This window comes from Corvus hawaiiensis, chromosome 5 (genome assembly GCF_020740725.1).
Source record: "Corvus hawaiiensis isolate bCorHaw1 chromosome 5, bCorHaw1.pri.cur, whole genome shotgun sequence".
NCBI classification, from domain to species: Eukaryota; Metazoa; Chordata; class Aves; order Passeriformes; family Corvidae; genus Corvus; species Corvus hawaiiensis.
Genome location: NC_063217.1, coordinates 29,287,563 through 29,305,502, shown reverse-complemented (window position 1 = coordinate 29,305,502; position 17,940 = coordinate 29,287,563). Strand labels below are relative to the sequence as shown.

The 17,940-nt window shown below is 41.1% G+C and overlaps 1 protein-coding gene across 5 annotated transcripts in view; it reads left to right on the top strand.

Annotated features, from left to right (window-relative positions):
• The window catches only part of DLC1 (DLC1 Rho GTPase activating protein), a 203,789-nt gene that overhangs the window by 162,024 nt on the left and 23,825 nt on the right, over positions 1-17,940 (top strand). For 3 of the 5 annotated variants that reach the window (XM_048303347.1, XM_048303350.1, XM_048303349.1), the window contains one exon: positions 16,120-16,191. In XM_048303347.1, coding sequence (XP_048159304.1) covers positions 16,120-16,191 — 72 coding nt within the window. Of the gene's footprint in view, positions 1-3,209; positions 3,320-3,896; positions 4,131-16,119; positions 16,192-17,940 lie in introns of those variants that run through there. The other 2 variants (XM_048303351.1, XM_048303348.1) reach the window with 2 other exon arrangements.

The following is a 17,940-nucleotide window of genomic DNA, read 5'->3' as shown; positions in this document are numbered from 1 at the left end:
AACTGCTCCATAATCTATCATGCTGTTGCTAAGAGGATATTAATACTAGCATTTAGAGTTGCAGTCATGTGTCTGACAATCCTGTATTTGTACCAGCAGGTCAGTTGACTAATTGTGAATTGGAACTTCTCTGTGTACTGCACTATTTAGAGGAAAAAAGGATGACAGGGGTACGGTTAACCATTAAGGCATTTGGGCCTGGGAGGGAAAGCAGAGGACAATCAAGTCCTTATTATTAGATGCCTTCCTTCGAATCACTCCCTTATGCAGTTGCAACAGAAGGAGAATTCACCTTTTAAACTGAGTAATTGTGCCTGTCGGGCAAACCTTTACAATTACTTTACCATCCAGCAAGAGCTCATTGATTGCATTAAGGATAACAGTACTCCACAGAAACAATCCTCTTTGGCAGGCTACTTCGAAAATCCTGTGTCTCTGTCAGGCAGCTGCCTGCTCTTTGAATAGCCAGAGAGATAAAGAAATAAAAATATTGAAGGCCAAAGCTCTCCTGATTTCACAACACTCTGTAAAGCCGGATGAGTGATTAGGGTGGCTGTAGCCTGTTAAACACCCATGCCTCAGGTGGAATGTTCCTCTGAGCACATTTTACAGTGAATGTGAGACTGGTGCCATGCTTCAGCTACAAAAATAAAGCCCTATAGAATTCCAAGTTAAAATGCAAGCCCGAGTGACTGTATGTCTTTGGCAGTTGATAACAAACTACAATCACAGCCTTTCTCTTTTAGATTACCAGCAAGAATCTAATCCAGGTCAGTGATAATCCTCCAGCATCTATTTAGTGATGATCCCAACAGACAGACTACTCCATCACAAAAGTCACTGTTTCTGACATGGCTGCAGAGACTGAATGAGGAGATTCCTCCTTTACTGTGGAAGCTAATTAGCTTTGCAAGCAGAACAGGAGTGCTGAACTAAAGCACAACATAGTGTTTCATCGTCAGCATCATTGTTCATTTGCTATTTAACAGAGTGGTAGAGGGGAGAATGGTAACCCTTGATTTAATTACTGAGAGTTTCCCATCTTCTGTGTCTGAGACACATTTGTCAAGTATTCACCAATCTTATCACTCACCTCTCTCAGAATCCTCAAATGAAACTTTGACTTCAAAATCTTGACTTGCAACTACCACACAACCCTTTCAATTTGGATTTTACTTCACTCTTGTGCACATCTCCTTTCATTTTTAGATTTTTTGAATTCCCTTTCACAACACCAAGTCTCCAAACCTTTCCAATTTTTTCTACGAAGTCCATTCTCTCCTCCTTCAAAAGCTTCCTGTGGGTCCTATACAAAAGCTTCCTATACAAAATGAAGGCTTGGTCCAGGAAGTAGCCTAGGCAGTCTGTGTTTACAGGAACAAATCCTGATTTTTACAGAGGGTATTAACTTGACACTTGGTGGTCTCCTGGTTCCAGCATTATTATTGTGATATAAATGCCTTTGGGCCAGCATGTTTTCCTACATGTTCTTGGTAATTTTTTTCCTTTTTTTTCCTCCTTTCCTTTTGAGGATATGTTTTGGAGAATTCTTTTTTTTTTTTTTTTTCTGAAATTTAGACTGAAAATCACACACAATATTCAACCAGCATATTTCATCTTGTGAGGACCACTTGGACACTTACTAGTCTACCAACGGCATAAAACTAAGGATAATACAGACAGAAAGCCAATTAAATTGGGAGTAATTTGGCTGTTCAACAGCTGGGGCATAGCGTATGTCTGTCTTCCCCATGCTAGAGTTAGGAATTAACATTTTACAGGCCTGACCTATCTAGTAAGCATATATCCTGACCTTAAAAGAAGCATTCAAAAATGAAAGTAAATGTGGCTATGCCAAAAAGTGCGCAAGCCAGGTTAGATATGAAGAGGTAATTGATTAAGCAGGTAACATATGTAAAGTTAAGCTTGAAGATATAGTGCGTTTCCATCCTCTTCTGGGCTATTAAAGTAAATTAATGTCCTAGAGCTGTGTAGGGGTTTCCAGAAACAACACTATAATGGCCAACTGGCCACAGTTTGCAGCCTCTAGAAGGGGGAGATATTTATTCCTCAGGAAGTTGCCAGCTCAAGCATCACATTATGTATATTTTATATCTGTATTCATAGCACAGAAATGACAACTGAATGTTAGAATAACACCAGTGAGTATAAAATATGATGTTGGCTTGGAAGAAAATGAACCAATCAGAATCTTTGACAGGTCCAGATATCTTCAAATTTTCACAATACATTTTTCCATGCTTATAGTTTGGCAACTGCTCAAAAGTACCTGTTTTGTGCCATTTTAAAGTCTTGAATGTGCCAACCAAGCAATAAGCATTCAAAAAACCTTCGCAAAATATAAAGGGGAATAAGTGGTGTAGGGAGCAGCTTCCAGACACAGAGCTGTGAAGCCAGGCTTTGCTTCACTATCTCCAAGACTTGCCTGTGGCTGTGCTGTGGTTCCCATAGGGAAAACGCTTGTTTTCCATCCAGGTTCAGACTCCGACTCTGATGGTGCTCAAGAATTCTAAAATTTCACAGCACTCTTCAGCACGCTTTCTGGAGAGGGAGGGACTGGAATCCCCTGGCCACCCGGCACGGCTCGCTTCTGGCTGAAGGCTCAGCATCCCCCATGCCTCGGGCTGCTCAGGCCATTCGAAACCTCTCCAATTTAACACCAAGGAGGCATGATGGCTTTTCAGTTAACTCTCTTCTCTATGTTTCCTGGAAAAAGTATTGAGAGCTTTGCCGACTGTTTTTTATAGAACTGGCCACTGCAAAAGCTGACAGCCATTAAAAACCAAAGGAACAAAATGCACAGAAGCCTTTAGGTCGTCTTTGACTTCATTACCTTTGGTTCGTGCAATTCCCCTGGACCCCCCAGACGCGCAGCGGAGGGACGGGGGAGAGGGTGCGTGTGTGAATGCATGTTCATGTGTGCGCATGAGCGTGTGCATGTGTGAGTGCATGAGTGCGTGTGCGGTGTGCCCGCGTGTGTCACCGTTCTCTCGTGTTTAGGGGCCGTGACCAGGCAGGGGCCGGCTCGTGCCGCGTGCCCACGCTCGGGGGTCTCTCCGGGCGCGGCGGGGGCGCGGAGCGGGCCGGGGGCGGGGCGGCCCCGGGGGCGGGGGCGGCTGAAGGGGCCGGGCGGGCGCTCCGCTGCTCCGCGGCCGGTGTCACTTGCAAGCCGCCGCCGCCGCGCAGGCAGGCGGGCAGGCAGGGGCGCAGGCAGGCGGGCAGGCAGGGACGCAGCCAGCCGGCCCCGCAGGCAGTCCCGCGGAGCCACCGCGGCCGGCGGAGACCATGATCCTCACACGTAAGCTCGGGGATGCCTCTCCCGGCCCGTTTTTGGGGGGTGGCGGCTGCGCGCCGGGGGGCGCAGCCTCCGCGCACCGCGGCCGGCGTTGCCGGAAAGTGCTCTGGGGTAGCGCGTGGGGCAGAGGGGGACGGGGTCCCGCTGGTGTTATCCCGCAGCACCCGGGAAGGCAGCGCTGGCAGGGGGTGGCTGCCCCGTCCCGCGGTGCGGTGCGTCCCCAGCCGCGGGTCTTGGCCCCGCCGGCCCGTCCGTGTGCGCGGGGGTCAGAAGCGTCGTCGGGGCAGCAGCAGCCCCAGGTGAGACGGGAGCGCTGCGGGAGCCCGGGATCTGTGTCGGGGAAGCGCCCGCGGCGGCTGTGCTCGGAAGCGCGGCCGAAAGGGTTCATATGCAGGAGCTGAGGCGCGGGGGTATCGCGGGCGCGGAGCGGCGCTCGGGATGCGGCCGCTCCCTGAAGATCACCGTGGTGCATCTCTTTCTTTTATGGTGGGCTTTTTTTTTTTTTTTTTTTCCGTTTGCATTTTTTTTCCCCCTAATTTTTGTCTCTCTCTTTTTTGGGTGTTTTCTTGCTTTTCTGGGAGCCCTTGCGAGACGGGAACCGTCGAGTTCCTTTTGAAGTTCTCCGTAATTAGCCCGATGGCCTCCAGGAGCCCGGTGGCTCCCCCCGTGCGGCGGTGGCCAGCCCTGATGTCACCCCCGGCGGCTTTGATCCCGGTGGAGGAGCAGCACCTCCTGCCAGACGGGCTCACCCCTACCCCCCCTCTTCCCTTTTCCCTTCCCGAGGAAAACAGAAAGCCGATGCCTTTTCCAGTCGGTCAGTTTTACGTTCCGTGTCACCCTCCCTTTCTTTGCAAACCACCAGCAATGGCTTAGTTCCACCGAAACTGTGAAGTTGCTGAGCGATGTGTTGCCATTAACCTAATGAGCTCTGTTGCCAGTCAAGGCACTTACTATTGGTACAACAGGGTTTTTTCGGCGTTTTTGCCCCGTCATATTTTCTTTGGGAAAATTTAAAGAAATAACTGCATTTAAACAATGTATTCAACTAAGTCAGAAGGTTCTGCCTGATGTGTCATAGTGCTTAGCACATCTGATTTGAAAAGACTGAGGAATGCAATTTTATCTTAGCCATCAATTATAGACGTTTTTATTTTTTTTTTTCAGGAGTAAGTGTGATCTCTTTGAATTGCCCTGCCCTGATCAAGAAATTCCTAGCAGCAATTCAGTAACAATTCTTTGAGTCAGGTTATGTTCTAAGGCTGTTTGTAGTGAACTTCAGGAAGATAATAGGCAGATTTCTTATGAGTATGAATCTGTCAACAGCTTAGTGCCAGACTGATTCAGCATCTGTCTGGCAACCAGGCTCTTGCTGGCTGACAGCACATGGAGTTGGTATTAGGTGTGTCTGTTGATTCCACAGGGGTAGACTACTATCTTGTCTTCCCAGGTATTATTACTGCTGTCCTCTAGGCATCCTGCTCTGCATCTCCAGTAGAAGCAACAAAGAAAAAGAAAAAGGTTGAGATGGCCAGGAAGTGGGATGGATAAATAAATGGTTTTGGGTTACTACTTCAATTTGCTGATGGGATTGTAATTAGGGCTGAGATTCTTTGATTAGAGAATGCAGTATATGCAAGAGAAGATATATATATATTATTTTGACAAAATTCCTTTCAGCTACAAGTTCATAGAAATCAGAGCATTTCAAGCTACCTTTAATGGCCTCTAGGACTTCTTGATCTCATCTTCTAAAATAACTTGGGTTGTTAATTGATACTTTTTTTAATCAAAATGAAGTGCTGATACATTGTTTTAAACACATAACTTCCTAAAGTCATTAAATTTCATTTCCAAGTGGTAGCTAAAAGCAAGAATGTATCTGGTGGTTTTATTTGGGTTTTATTTCTCAGTAGTGTAGATTCAATCTAGGATTTTTAATTCTCGAGTCAGGGTCTTCTCAGCCACTTCTGCAGCTGCCTTGCTGGGCCACAGACGAAGACTGATGCTACTCATGGAAACTCACAAGTGCCCAGTGTATTTTCCCTCTGGTGGGGGTAGGAAAAAGGTACTGTAGCTGTACTCATGCACTAATCTCGAATGTTTATATTAAGATTCCTAGAAAAAGGAGATGAGGTGGCTTGGTTTTACTTTTCTGGTTCTTCTGATTCATTACATTCTAGGCAGTGGTTTGTTTGAGGCATGTGAATTTATGAGTTCCACAAATATTTAGAGATGCAGTCTGCACCATAAAGTTTTTTTCCTAGGCAGAATACCACAGTATGTTATGTTTGGGCTTCTTAAGAGATTCAGACTTCTCCTCCAGTTCTCCTCTGATTGGAGTTGTGCTACTGGCTTGAGCATAAACACAATGCACCCCTTGGCTGGTTAAAAGGAGACAGAGGAAGAGAACTCATGTGCTTAACAGGATGGTCCTGTACTGTAAACAAGCACTTTTCATGCTTAACTATCCTTCCTAGCGACAGGAAGAAGGAAATGAGGCTATGCAAAAGGACCCTGACACATTTCAGACAATACCAGACCCACCCTAGCATTCATACAGTATAGCCAGAAGACTTGGGGAAATAAAAATAACTTCAGATGTTTCCCCTTCCTTCTTGTGCATGTTATAGAAATACAGCAATCAAATGATCTGCAGTTCACAGAAAATTTGCTGGTTTTATGTCCACTAAATAAAGAGATTATGCCCTGTATAATTTATGTATATTCTTTGGGTATCATATGGTTCTGCTTACAGTTTTAATCTCAGTGTTTCAAGGTGAATTAATTACAAAATTCTACATTCTCTCCAGTAATGTAATGAGAGTAGATATACAGAAATTTTGGTAATTTCAGCAATTCCAGGCGTACTTCTTGCTTGTACCTAAGCAATCAGTAATTCCGCAAGGTGCAGGGTATCAGAATTGTCGTGCATGTTTTGTGATTTCCAAAGTTTTTTGCCAAGCTGTTTTTTCAGGGGTTTTTTTTTGGGTTTGTTTTCTTTTGTTTTTTTTATTTTCTCATCTACCTTCACTCCTCCTGTTCGAAAGAAAAAACAAATTCTGTCTGCAATGATGCACAAGTCTCATGAAAGGGGCACAGGACTGGGCTGTGATTGGAACTTTCTGGTTCTTGTCACCGGACACTTACTCTGCCAATCTTGCTGACAGTGCTACCCTATCCCACTCAGCATATCTTTGAAATCATTAGGTCTGCTAGTACAGTATAACATTGGCAAGACTGGCAGAACCAAAAGAGAGTCCAGAATGACTTAACCAGCTAGTAATTCACTGAGTTCCATTATCTGAAAGTTACAGGTGATACTACAGACCATTCTAAACTACTTTGGTGCCTTTAGAGGAGTATCACAATCATTTTTATTTCCCAGGATGAATATTCTTTCAAATATTGTCTAGTATTTGTTTCCCTTGGGAAGGACTATGCTCGGTGAGACAGGATAAGGAAAAAATTTTATCTGGTCTCTCTTCTAATGTAGACACAATAGGATGGCTCACTTATTTCTTGTGGGGCATTTTTTTAAAGTCCAAAAGGGTGCAGAGTTCCTTAGATTTGGGTTTAAATATATTTATTTTACATTTGTCTAAATCTTTCTATTCAAGGGCAATAGTCTGTGCTAAGAATGATTCCTGAGGAGATGCATGAAAGATTTGCTGAAGCCAGTCATGGACACAGTCTAATTTTCCCAGACCTGTTCTTGTAATTTACTGAAGTTTCAGGATTAAGAAAACTACACATGCCCCCCTCCTTGCATTTTTGCGTTTTGGGATTGGTCTCTCTGTGACCCTGTGGACCCATAGAATTGGATGCTCTGCTGACCACCCTTCCCTCTGTTCTCCATGAGTTCTAAGAACAGATTTCCTGTGCACATAAGATACAAGAAACTTTCCAGCATAAAGCTTCATGATCTAACTTAATTTAACTTCCCTTCTTCTTCCATCCATACTAGATGTGACCATTAGATCTTGTACTGAGAGAAGCAATTTCAAGTATGCAGTATCACAGACAGAATATTGTAACTGTCTCTAATATCTGAAAACAGGAGGTTCATAGTAATATTTGCCTTGGAAAAATCATGTTTACATCTTTAATTCTGCATCAGGGAAGAAGGCATTTGTCTGTGATGCAATTAGCTTTATGCTGGGCTGTTCACTGCCACTGGTATTTTGTATCTGGTGTTGTACCATCCCCACAGGATGTAGCTCGGGACTGTGTCATCAATGATGTTGGCTGTAGATGGTTATGATGTAAAGGTAGTCATTCTTCCATACAGTTCTTTCTACATGCACAGGTAGTTTTGAGGTTGAGGCTTAACAAGCTCAAAGAAGTAACTGTCTAGAAAATCTACTTTCTTTTGTATGAACCATTGAGCCAGTTCAGATCGGTTCTTATACCATTGTTATTTCCTAGATCTGAACAGGTAGCCTACATTTTGTGCCTTTTTAGATGAAGTATCTGTCATGCTGTGCCTACTCTCTTTTGCCTCCCTCTGGGGCTGGAATGGCCTTAGAGTTGAGCTTCGCACACTGTGCACAAGCGTGCACACCACGAGCTTGCAGACAGGGGGCAGTTGGGAGGATATTAATGCTGGACTTGGGAGTAGCAATGGTTAATGTTTACTCTTCAGTATGTTCTCAAAGGTCATGCTAACCAAGTAATTTCTGAGAGAAGAGAAGGTTAAAGTTATCTTCTATTTCCCACTCTTTGGAGGAGGATTTGTTTCTCACTCTGGAATCTGTCAACATGACCTCCATCAGAGGATTTGACTAACTGCTTTCTCTGCCCCAAATAATCCTCCTCCAAGACCACCCTGTGTTAAGCAGGCCAGATAAATAACCCACGTGCTCAATTATTTCTTGAAGGTTTTTTAAGTCACTTGACATCTTGTTCCTCTTCATCTGTGAACCTTCTTAAAAACAAGATGGGAGAAGACCATCTTTAACCTATAAAAAGAGTTGTTATTTGACAGGAAAACTGCCTCATCAAGCTATAGTTTTCTGATTAAACAAAATTATTTTTTACCTTCAGATCACATTGGTTTTTAAATTTCTTTCCTAATTCTCCTGTATATGCTCAAAATCAAAAAAAAAAAAAAAAAAAAAAAACAAAACAACAACAAAACAAAAGCCTATTTAGGAATAAATTATTAACTTGGTTTACAGTGTATACCAGGAGTTGTGATGATTCTTTTGTGTCCTAGAACAAGCTTTCACAAAATTATTAACAAGTTAGGAAGTAATGCAGCTAACTTTGAGCAGCTAGAATCATATTTAATGGTGTGAAAATAAGCAATAATTGCAATTTGTTACAGAGTGTATAGGGAAACGGCTTGACAGACACATGGGGAATATCCTTTATTTCAGTAGCCCTTTATCAGATCCCAAAATAATGTTGATTTGGTGCTTTTTGGAGCTGATCAGTTGTGCTAGGTCCTCTTGATGGAGGGAAGGACCTCTTGCTAGCCAGATCATGCTCTAGAGGTGGTGGTTGTGCCCTCTCTGACTTTCTGCCATCGGGCACTGTCCTTCCTTGTGCTCTGATGAAAACTTGTGTTTCTTCCCATGCTAAAAATAGTGAGAACTGTGAAACTGACCTCAGTTATTCCTGCAAAGGTTTTGTTGGGTTTTAGAGACCCATGGATCCACACTGGGAAAGTCCCACTTAAGTCCTCTGAAATTTATGGAGGCTCCCATTGATTTTAGCAAGTGTTGGCTCAATCTCGAAATGTTTGAAATATTTTCAACAAATGTTGTTTCTCCTTTTATGTTTTGAGCTGAAAAAGTTTTGAAGTGATTTTGATATGCTGAAGACTGTGAATAGGAGGTTCAAGTTTAATAATTATATTTTGGTCCACAAAAGCAGTATTGTGTTTGCTGTGCTAGCAAGAGTATTGGTGAGCAATTAAAAGTACTATATTCTGTAATTTGGTATAGTTGGGAAGGAGGGAAAGTACATACAACCAACATACACCTCTGTGGGTATTTTGGAAACCAGTCACTTTTTTTTTTTTTTTTTAACTTTTTATTTTTATTTTTATTTTTATTTAGCTTTCATCAATAAGGAAATAAACAAACTTAAATCCTATCAGTGGAAGTAAGCCATTCGCATTTTTCAAAAGTTCTGCTGACCAAAAAAAAAAAAAAAGAGTATTCAAGCTTCCTGCTTTTTTTTCAGAGAAAACATCAATATATGATCTTAAACATCTGTTTCCTTACTTCTTCATCTGTTCCCACACAAATTCCAAACATACTCTGTTTCTTCTCCCAGTGACCTGTGGTTTATACATAACATCAACTGCATAGTTACTGTCTTGCTTCAAGGCTCTGTAACTTGAAAAAGTCAGTCAGTCCCATGTTTAACCCAAAGCCAGCAGGAGACAACACAAAGAGAGTATTTTTTTAGTCGTCATCATATAGTTGTGGAATATCTGAGTAACATTCATCACCATTTCTAGGGGTTTTATGACTAGAAAGCAGTATATGTATTTCGTGTCACATATGGTTTCCCTCAAGAGTTTGTGAGTTCCCCTCTCCCCACCCCTCTGAAAGTTTTTAATAAGAGATATTTTCTTAAAATTGCACATGCATCCATACTGGCTTAAATTGATTGCTGAGACAGGCAGTGGTAAATGGAGATCACAGCATGTATCGTTTGACTGTAGAAGGTAAATTGAAGCACAGTGAAATACAGGAGCACATCAAAAAAGGCAGCTGCTATTGCAAAATGTAACTCACACTTTGAAGGTGAAAGGAGAAAAGTGACTCTCTTGGGTTGTTAGCTTTCACTTCAAAACCTGCAAGCTCATAATCAGTTTGAAAGCTATGCTTTATATTCTCTTGGTCTCACTGGTTCTTCTAGAAATGCATCCTTCGTGGACTGAATATGTCAGACTATTCTAGAACAGTTGTATAAGATTAGATTTTTCTCTTAGAATTAAAAGAAATTCCAAATGTGTTAGAAATTTGCAAGAGCTTTTAATGGGATTTTCAGAATGCTCTAGTTTTTAGTGGTTGAACATTTATTGACAAGCTTCCCAAGTTTGTGTTTGAGGGCATTATCCTTATAAAATCCTGTTCTTCACTAATTGTATTTTTGCTGTCTTTAGGCCTTTGCTATGTGCTACTTTCTTGAAAGGTGTGGTGCACTAAGTCAATGATACTGCCTAAAGAATATTTAACAATATAAGTCTGAGAAAAAACAGACTTACAAGAAGGAATTTAATTATTTTCAAGCAACAGTCACATATCTTCAAAGTGAAAACCGTCTGAGGCCATGGACACAGAACAGGCTTACTCTTATGAAGTCAGTCATACTGTCCCAGCTTTAAAGGGCTGCAGGCATATGACATTACACAGAACTGATTTATCATTTTCAGTGCCTGGCCTGCTCATTTGTAGACAGCTGCCATAGTGCAGTTATTTCCCCGGTTTGTCTCAGGTTTCACATCTGCCTTCATGTATCTGTAGACTGAGTGGTTGGGTAGTGTGATCCGGTCTAATGTTGGGACCACAATTCACATGTCAGGGATGCAATTCAAGCACTAGGAAAAATGATTGCTTGTACTTGTGCAGTGGAATTCTATCCAAATAAGAGTATTTCTCACATATACCACAGCTGGTCTTAAAAAATATGATCCCGAATGATCTCAAGTTTCTTAATAGCTCAGGACAGTGTTTTTGAGTTGAACAATAATTTTGCGAAGCACCAGAAGTTTCAGAAGGACATGACATGTAGGGAGAGATAATTTCTGATATAGACAGAAAAAGAGCATGCAAGCCATTTGCAGCCATTAAACCAGACCATCAGTCCTGGATGGGGAAGAATCCTTTGTGCTCTGTGTGCTCCATGTGCTCCTCTGTGCCTTAGAAAACATGCAGATAGTTTATGGAGTTTTAGGCATTAAAGTAAGGAGAGAGTGTGTTCATCTCCAGCTTTCATGAAAATCTGAAATCATGTTCTCTGCACTGTATGGGAGAGCTTCTCCTGCAGGCTAATTCAGGAAGATGATTTTGTATTCAATTTCTACAAGTTTTTTTTTTCTCTTCCGAAAGAAAAGTCAAATAGTGAATTTCAAATAGAATCACTTAGCTAAAAATTAGGACCAAGATGTAATTAAGAAGCTCAAAAAACCCAGTTTTTATGTATTACATTGAAGCAAACCTTAAGCAGTGAAGCCCATTTTTTTCTGAAATTTGATTTTGATTGTGCTGATTTTGCCAGTCTCACTACAGATTTTTACAAGCTTCTCTCTTTAACAGAGCCAAAAGGTGAGATGAGTCGAACTGATGTGTGGAGGTGCTAATACGATTGTAAAGGCATCTGAGTTGAGGCAAGAGAAAACCATCTGCTTGGAAAAACTGTTCGTAATATGTTTAGCACTTAGGTGAAAATTGAGTCAATGCATGACTGTACAAAGATACATCTGCTTTGTACCTTGTCTGAAGACCCTGAAAGAGCTAGTGCTTAAATTGCATGTTATTCCATGGAAGCAAAAAAGAAGAATGAAAGTAAGCAATGTTGCTGTCTTAACTGGACTGCAAAGGTGATTTTTTTTTTTTCCTGAAAGAACAACATTACTGTGTGTTTTTATTGTCTATGGGAAAGAAGGTATCATTAAACAAAAGACTATAGACATCTTACAGTTCTCCCTTCTGCAACTGCAGTATCAAGCAAGGTGTGAATTGAGATATTTTTGCGCTGAAGGTCTAAACTTGGGAATTTACAAGGCCAGGAACCAAGATTAGCCAAAGTTTAACAAAAAGGAAGTTAGACTTTCCCATTTTAATTTACTACTCTGGGGAAGAATTGAGTCCTCCTAATCCCCCTGGAAGTGGGTAAATAAGGACTAATGGTTCCCAACCATGCACAAAAGGAACTCCTACCCTTGATTTGAGCATGGAGGCCTGCTTTGTAAAACAGACTAACAAATAAAGCTGTTTCCAATAAAAATTTCCTGTTTCCTCTTTAACACATTTGCCTGCTGTTTGCTTACACGACACCAAGAATAAAGACTTCATTGTATTTCTTTTTGGATTTTTTGGGGATTTGGGTGGGGATTTTTTAATTTGTTTTGTTTTAATTTCTAAGAGGTTTGGGATTTTTTTTGTATCGGGACACTTAGAAATAATAGCACAATTTCTTTCTTGCCAGCGGTTTTTCGTACAAGAACCTCCTGCTGCTGGGGGAGGGCACAGGATGCACGTCTGAAAAGCTGCACATACATTTCTTGCTTGGAATGTATACTGAATGGTAGTTTATTGTAAAGGTTTTAACTGGCAAGGATGTTTGATTCAGAAAGGAAGTGGCACTGCAGGGATGGAGTGGGAAGGAGGGAGTGAGACCAGTCCTTTGCCTGCAGCAACTTATCAGTTCAGCTGCCAGATCTTCATCAGAAATTACTTTGCAAATTGTGGCTGAAGTAGGGCTTTCCTAAAATAGGTTGGAAAGCAGTGTAGAGTTCCTCTACAAGTTTCCTCTTCTCCCTGTGGCTATCAGCTGGCCCCAACCAAGCAAATGCTGTGCTTGATAGTGTGTTCATAGCTCAGATAATTATCTATACTCTCATGGGATACTGAACAAAGGCTAATGAATGCTCTGTCCCTTCTAAATCTTTTTAGAAGAAGTTGGAAAACCTGATTTTGGAAGACCTGTTCTTTTTTTGTATCTTATTATCTTGATTGCCATTGATCAGGATGACAAGGACTTACACATAAATATTCTTATGTCCACTTGGATATGAAACTGGCAGCTAGCAAACCAAGAGTCCCAGGGCTAATGCTGCTGAGCTGGAAGCTGGAATTTGGAAATTGTGGGAAAGAGCTTCTTCCTCTAGGGTAGTTTAAATGACTTGGCCAGAACCTCAGGTTTAACCAATGTATTTTATTCTCACAGATTCCAGTTAAGCTATGGTAATGAACTTTTTACCTAGACAAGCTCTCAGCTGTTTAAATTTGTGTCTCTTATGTGAGGAAGCTTGTTCAGTGTATTCGGCTTTCTGTGCAGCTTTATTCAGTGCACCTTGGGCTGGATTCTCCCTCTGACCATATTTTGATCTGCCTGAATTTCACATACATAGAGTTTTGTTCATATTCTGGCTCATCAGTAGCCAACAAGGTTGAGATAGGGAAATGGGGTTAAAATACTACCTTCCCATTTGTCTGGTCATACCACATAGGAGTACAGTCTAGTAGGAATCCTGAGTTTGGCCAACTGGAGTTGGACAGAGGAGCTACTTTTTTAGGTCCCACCTCTACTCTGTCACCTGTACCCATCATGTCCCTCTCTTACACATGCTTTGTGTGGATGGAGATGACATGGAGAGAGCCCTGGTCTCAGGGGATTCACTGGCCCCTTGTTCAAGATAGTACTCAAAACCCTTCACCCTTCCAAGGACTTGCAACAGGACTTGCAGCCCTTTGCTCTTCCAGGACTTGCAACAGGACTTGCAACTTGCTCTATGAAAATGGGGCAAATATGGCTTTTAAAGGCTCTGCACTGTCTCGTACCCAACCCTAGGCATTTACATAGCCTAATCCATGGACAGGAGCACTTGTGTTTTATTGTTCCCTGGAATTCTTGTGGCCAGACAGGAAAACCTCAGGTGTTTCATTGCCTAGGTAGACTTCTTGGGGGATTCTCAAAGGTATTTTGAAAGCAAATATGCTCTGAAAATCCCAAAGGCACATAACACCTGGGTACCCATAAAATGTAACTTCCACATAACTGGCATATATATTTGGGGAAAAGATACACAAGGCCTCTATAGAGAATGGTAAAAAAAGTCTGATAAATGCATATTCATAATTTTCTAGCTCTAGAAATAATTTACGGGTCATATACCTGGGGCACTCAGTAAAGGACCTGTGAACAAATATTTAAACACATTGAACAGTGCCTGTAGTAGTCAGGAATCTCACACTTTTTTCAATTGCACTGCAAGCATCTCCCTGCATTTTTTTCTAAGTGCTTGTTATCTAGGATAATTTTTTTTCTAGTTTTAAATCAAATAAAATTCTCATTCAATCCAGATACTTCTGCAGAATGTGACCTATAAGATACTGCATTTTATTTTAAGTACTCTAAAAATTAGTTGCAGATTTTTTGCTTTACTACTTTAATTGCTTCTGAAATATTAATCTATCATGTTGTTTGTTCTTGCTTTAGCAGTACAAGTTTCAAATATGTTTTAGATACTTTTTTCTTCTTTATTAAATTTCCCATGTATTTCCGTAGCATACTGAAATTAAAATACTACTTTAAGCAAAACTTTACAATTGCTTGCAATTGGAATTGAATAATGCCTTTTCTTAATCAGTAGCTAAGTCAATATGTTGGTACGTGCTTGTTCTCATGTGGTCCCATAACCCAAAGGTGAAGCAAACACAAGTTGCACAAATGCCTGCTTGTCCTGACTTCAACAGGAGTGGATTTTTAGATGTTTATTTATCTGGAATGTTGTGTTTTGGCTCACCTTAACCCCTTGGTTTGGATATGTGTCTTAGCCAAGTAATCTGGCAACGCACAACTATTTCAGCACTATTGTAGCGATTTGGAAAATTACAGGGGATTTGCCATTGTTTTGGAGACGCTAAAAGGTGCCTGCCATTTCATCCAATTTTGTGTATCTATCTCACTGGGAATATTTAATAGCATGACAAAATCTTGTGATATTTTACTTATGTTGTGTTTGGCTCTTCAATGCCCTGTGTGCAGTAACCTGTATTTGGAGCAATTCTGAGCGAGCCCCTTTGTGCATGGTTTCTGTAGCAGGGAGCCATAGTATCCTCTCCAAGTAGGTGGCAAAATTGTGTACTGAGTTGTGCATAGTGAAGCTTTTGTTTCCTGGTCCATCAGGAACAGTGAATATAATCAAAGCCAGACAAACTTTAATCGTTTCTGATTTCTCATTGTTTGTTTGATCAGTTCTAAGCAGGGAGCTGAATTCCCAGTATCACTTTATTGAATTTTTTGAAGAACATAATTAGCCCAATCCATTTCTTCAACACTTGTAGAATACCCTAAATACCTTTTATATTTTTCTAGTTTGAGCTAATACGATAACATATTATTTATCTCTACTTCTATTAAGTAAAAAATGAATTTATATGTGATTTATTCACAGACTAATATTACTTTCTTTCAGTGTAATGTATATGTGTGTGAATAATATAATTCTGTGGCATGCTGTTTTAGGCAGTGTGAGGGAAACCTTCCTGTAGTATACCAAGTAACTCGTAAATGCCTTGTAGACTTCCAGTGAAACTAAGTTCTTGTTGGGTAGTAAATATGTGCTTGAGTGAGCTGCAGTACAGTGTGTCATCTGTTCTTGGGCTTGAGTCTGTCAGTACTGTCTACAAGGTGTTAAAGTGCACAGTAATGCGAGCTCTGCAAGGAATTTCTGTCAAGACAAAGTAGTTGTGCCAAGAGTACCATAAGATTTGCTGAACAAACGCTGCTCATGTTGATTGCAGTGCTGTTTTTTCTAGTGTAAAAAAACCTGTACAGGGTAATCCATAACTGCTGCAGTTTTCATTTTTGCCTGTTTCTCTAACTATTAAAATGATGAGCTGTTGATAAACAGCAGCTGAGTGCTAGTGACTTTCCAGAATCTAAGATATGTTTGATAGTGAGAAGAAAAGCAAACTGAGATAAGCAAACGTGTGTCTCAGTTCAAAGTTTCTGAAAACCTTTGTGCTTATTTTGCAATGGGGATAGTAGAAGTGGTAGAGAGGAATTTCTTTCCTTGCAGATCACTAATCGGAGGGTGGCTTGTTTCTGTCCTCTTTCAGAAATCGAGGCCAAGGAAGCTTGTGACTGGCTGCGGGCTGCTGGGTTCCCACAGTATGCGCAGCTTTATGAAGGTAGGCACCTGAACTCGATCCTCTCCCAGCAACTTTTGGACAATAAGATGTCATATTCACCAATAAATGAGATTCAGGGGCACAACTGAAGTTCCAGTACACACCATGACTTTTAGGGACTGGTCTGCTCTCTGCTATCCACCACACACATAGGTGTACCAAACCCAATGAGACTCTGAAGCACTCAAGAGTTTTGAACTTTTTTCAGGTTTTTCTTTTAGTCTGAATCTTCCAAACATCATCATAGAACAAATGTAAATGTTAGTATAGTGATACGTTCCCTCTGGTTAGAACAGAAAGGAACGTAGTCATCCACTGCTACATGCCCAGTCTTGAAGAAATAAAAAAGCTGTGTCCAGCTCCACTGGCCAACTCTCCTAATGGAACAGTAGTAGGGAATTCTGCATATGCATGGGTACATCTGTTTGCCTCATGATTCCCAAGTCTTGTGTGTTTTTTCAGAACGACTTGGGTCAGAGATAGACACAGGCTTACTATGAGGGGAAAAAGAACATACAAGCTGTTGTTGCACAGAAGCTCCTCAGAGGAGTGGCTACCTCCTGCAGACACTTGTCCTTCTCTGGGATGAATTCACTCTGTGTGTCTGCTTTAGTTTTGCTCAATTAGAATTGTTGTCTTTGCTGCCTCTCCAACCTGCTAGAAACCTGCAGGTTTGGCATACATTTCTTACACTCCGATGCAGAGTAGCATACAGAAGTTTGTTTTAAAGTGTGATATCCTTTTTATGTATCTATATTATTGTTCAGAATTTTCCCCCACACCACTTAAAATTACTTTCATTGTAGTGCAATTATTGTGCACTCTTAACTGCCTCTTCATTTTTACAAAGCAAAATCCAGCTGCTGCTTGTAAGAACGAGCATAGAAAGTTTGTTATTTACAGTGAATAACTGCTGAAAATTACAGCAAATGCTGAGCTGACCTTGAAAAATGATCTTGTTGAGCTTTGATTTGCAGCTGCATTGGCAATACGAGATCATAATAGCACTTTCAAAAGCAGCACTTGGCAAGACTTTCCTTTGCCTGTTCAGAAATTAAATTTCCTTTTATTTTTTCTTTTTTTCCTTCCTTCTTTTTTTTGTGTTCTCATGGAGATGCCAAGGTTTTCTTGGGATATGGAGCTGTAACTGTACCTCCAGTCTTCATTACAACTGAGGCAAAACTTTCAGCAGATTATATGGGTTTGTGGGTTTTTTATTATACTGAGTCATAAATCCCCTAATAAATTACTTGCGTTCAGAAAACATTGCCCTGCCTAGAGATTCTAAACTTACATGAAGTTTCTATTGTAACAGCATGTCCTGTCTAACATCAAAAGGACCACAGAGGTGAGAGAGAAGCTGTGAGAGCAAGGCCAGCCATACCCATTGAAAGGACAGCTGTCCTTACTGAAAAACAATATACCATTGTCCTGTGCAAGCCCCCCTGGCAGCAGCAACAACAAAGCCAGCAATAGCATAGATTAACTGTTAAAAAAATGGTCTTATGCAGACTATCAAGTTCTTTCAAGTCACCTCCTTCACTTAAGTTCTCCCACGTTCTCTTGTGGACATTCTAAGATACAACTTTCCCAGTGGAAAAACTTACATCAGCAGTGCTAAAAAATACCAGTTGAATGTGCTCACCCTCTTTACTTGTACTTTCTACTTAAAATAGTGATGGGGAGACCTATGAATCAATTGGGTATCGTACAAGAGTTCTGAGAAGTCACCTATGTGGGTTGTTCCCA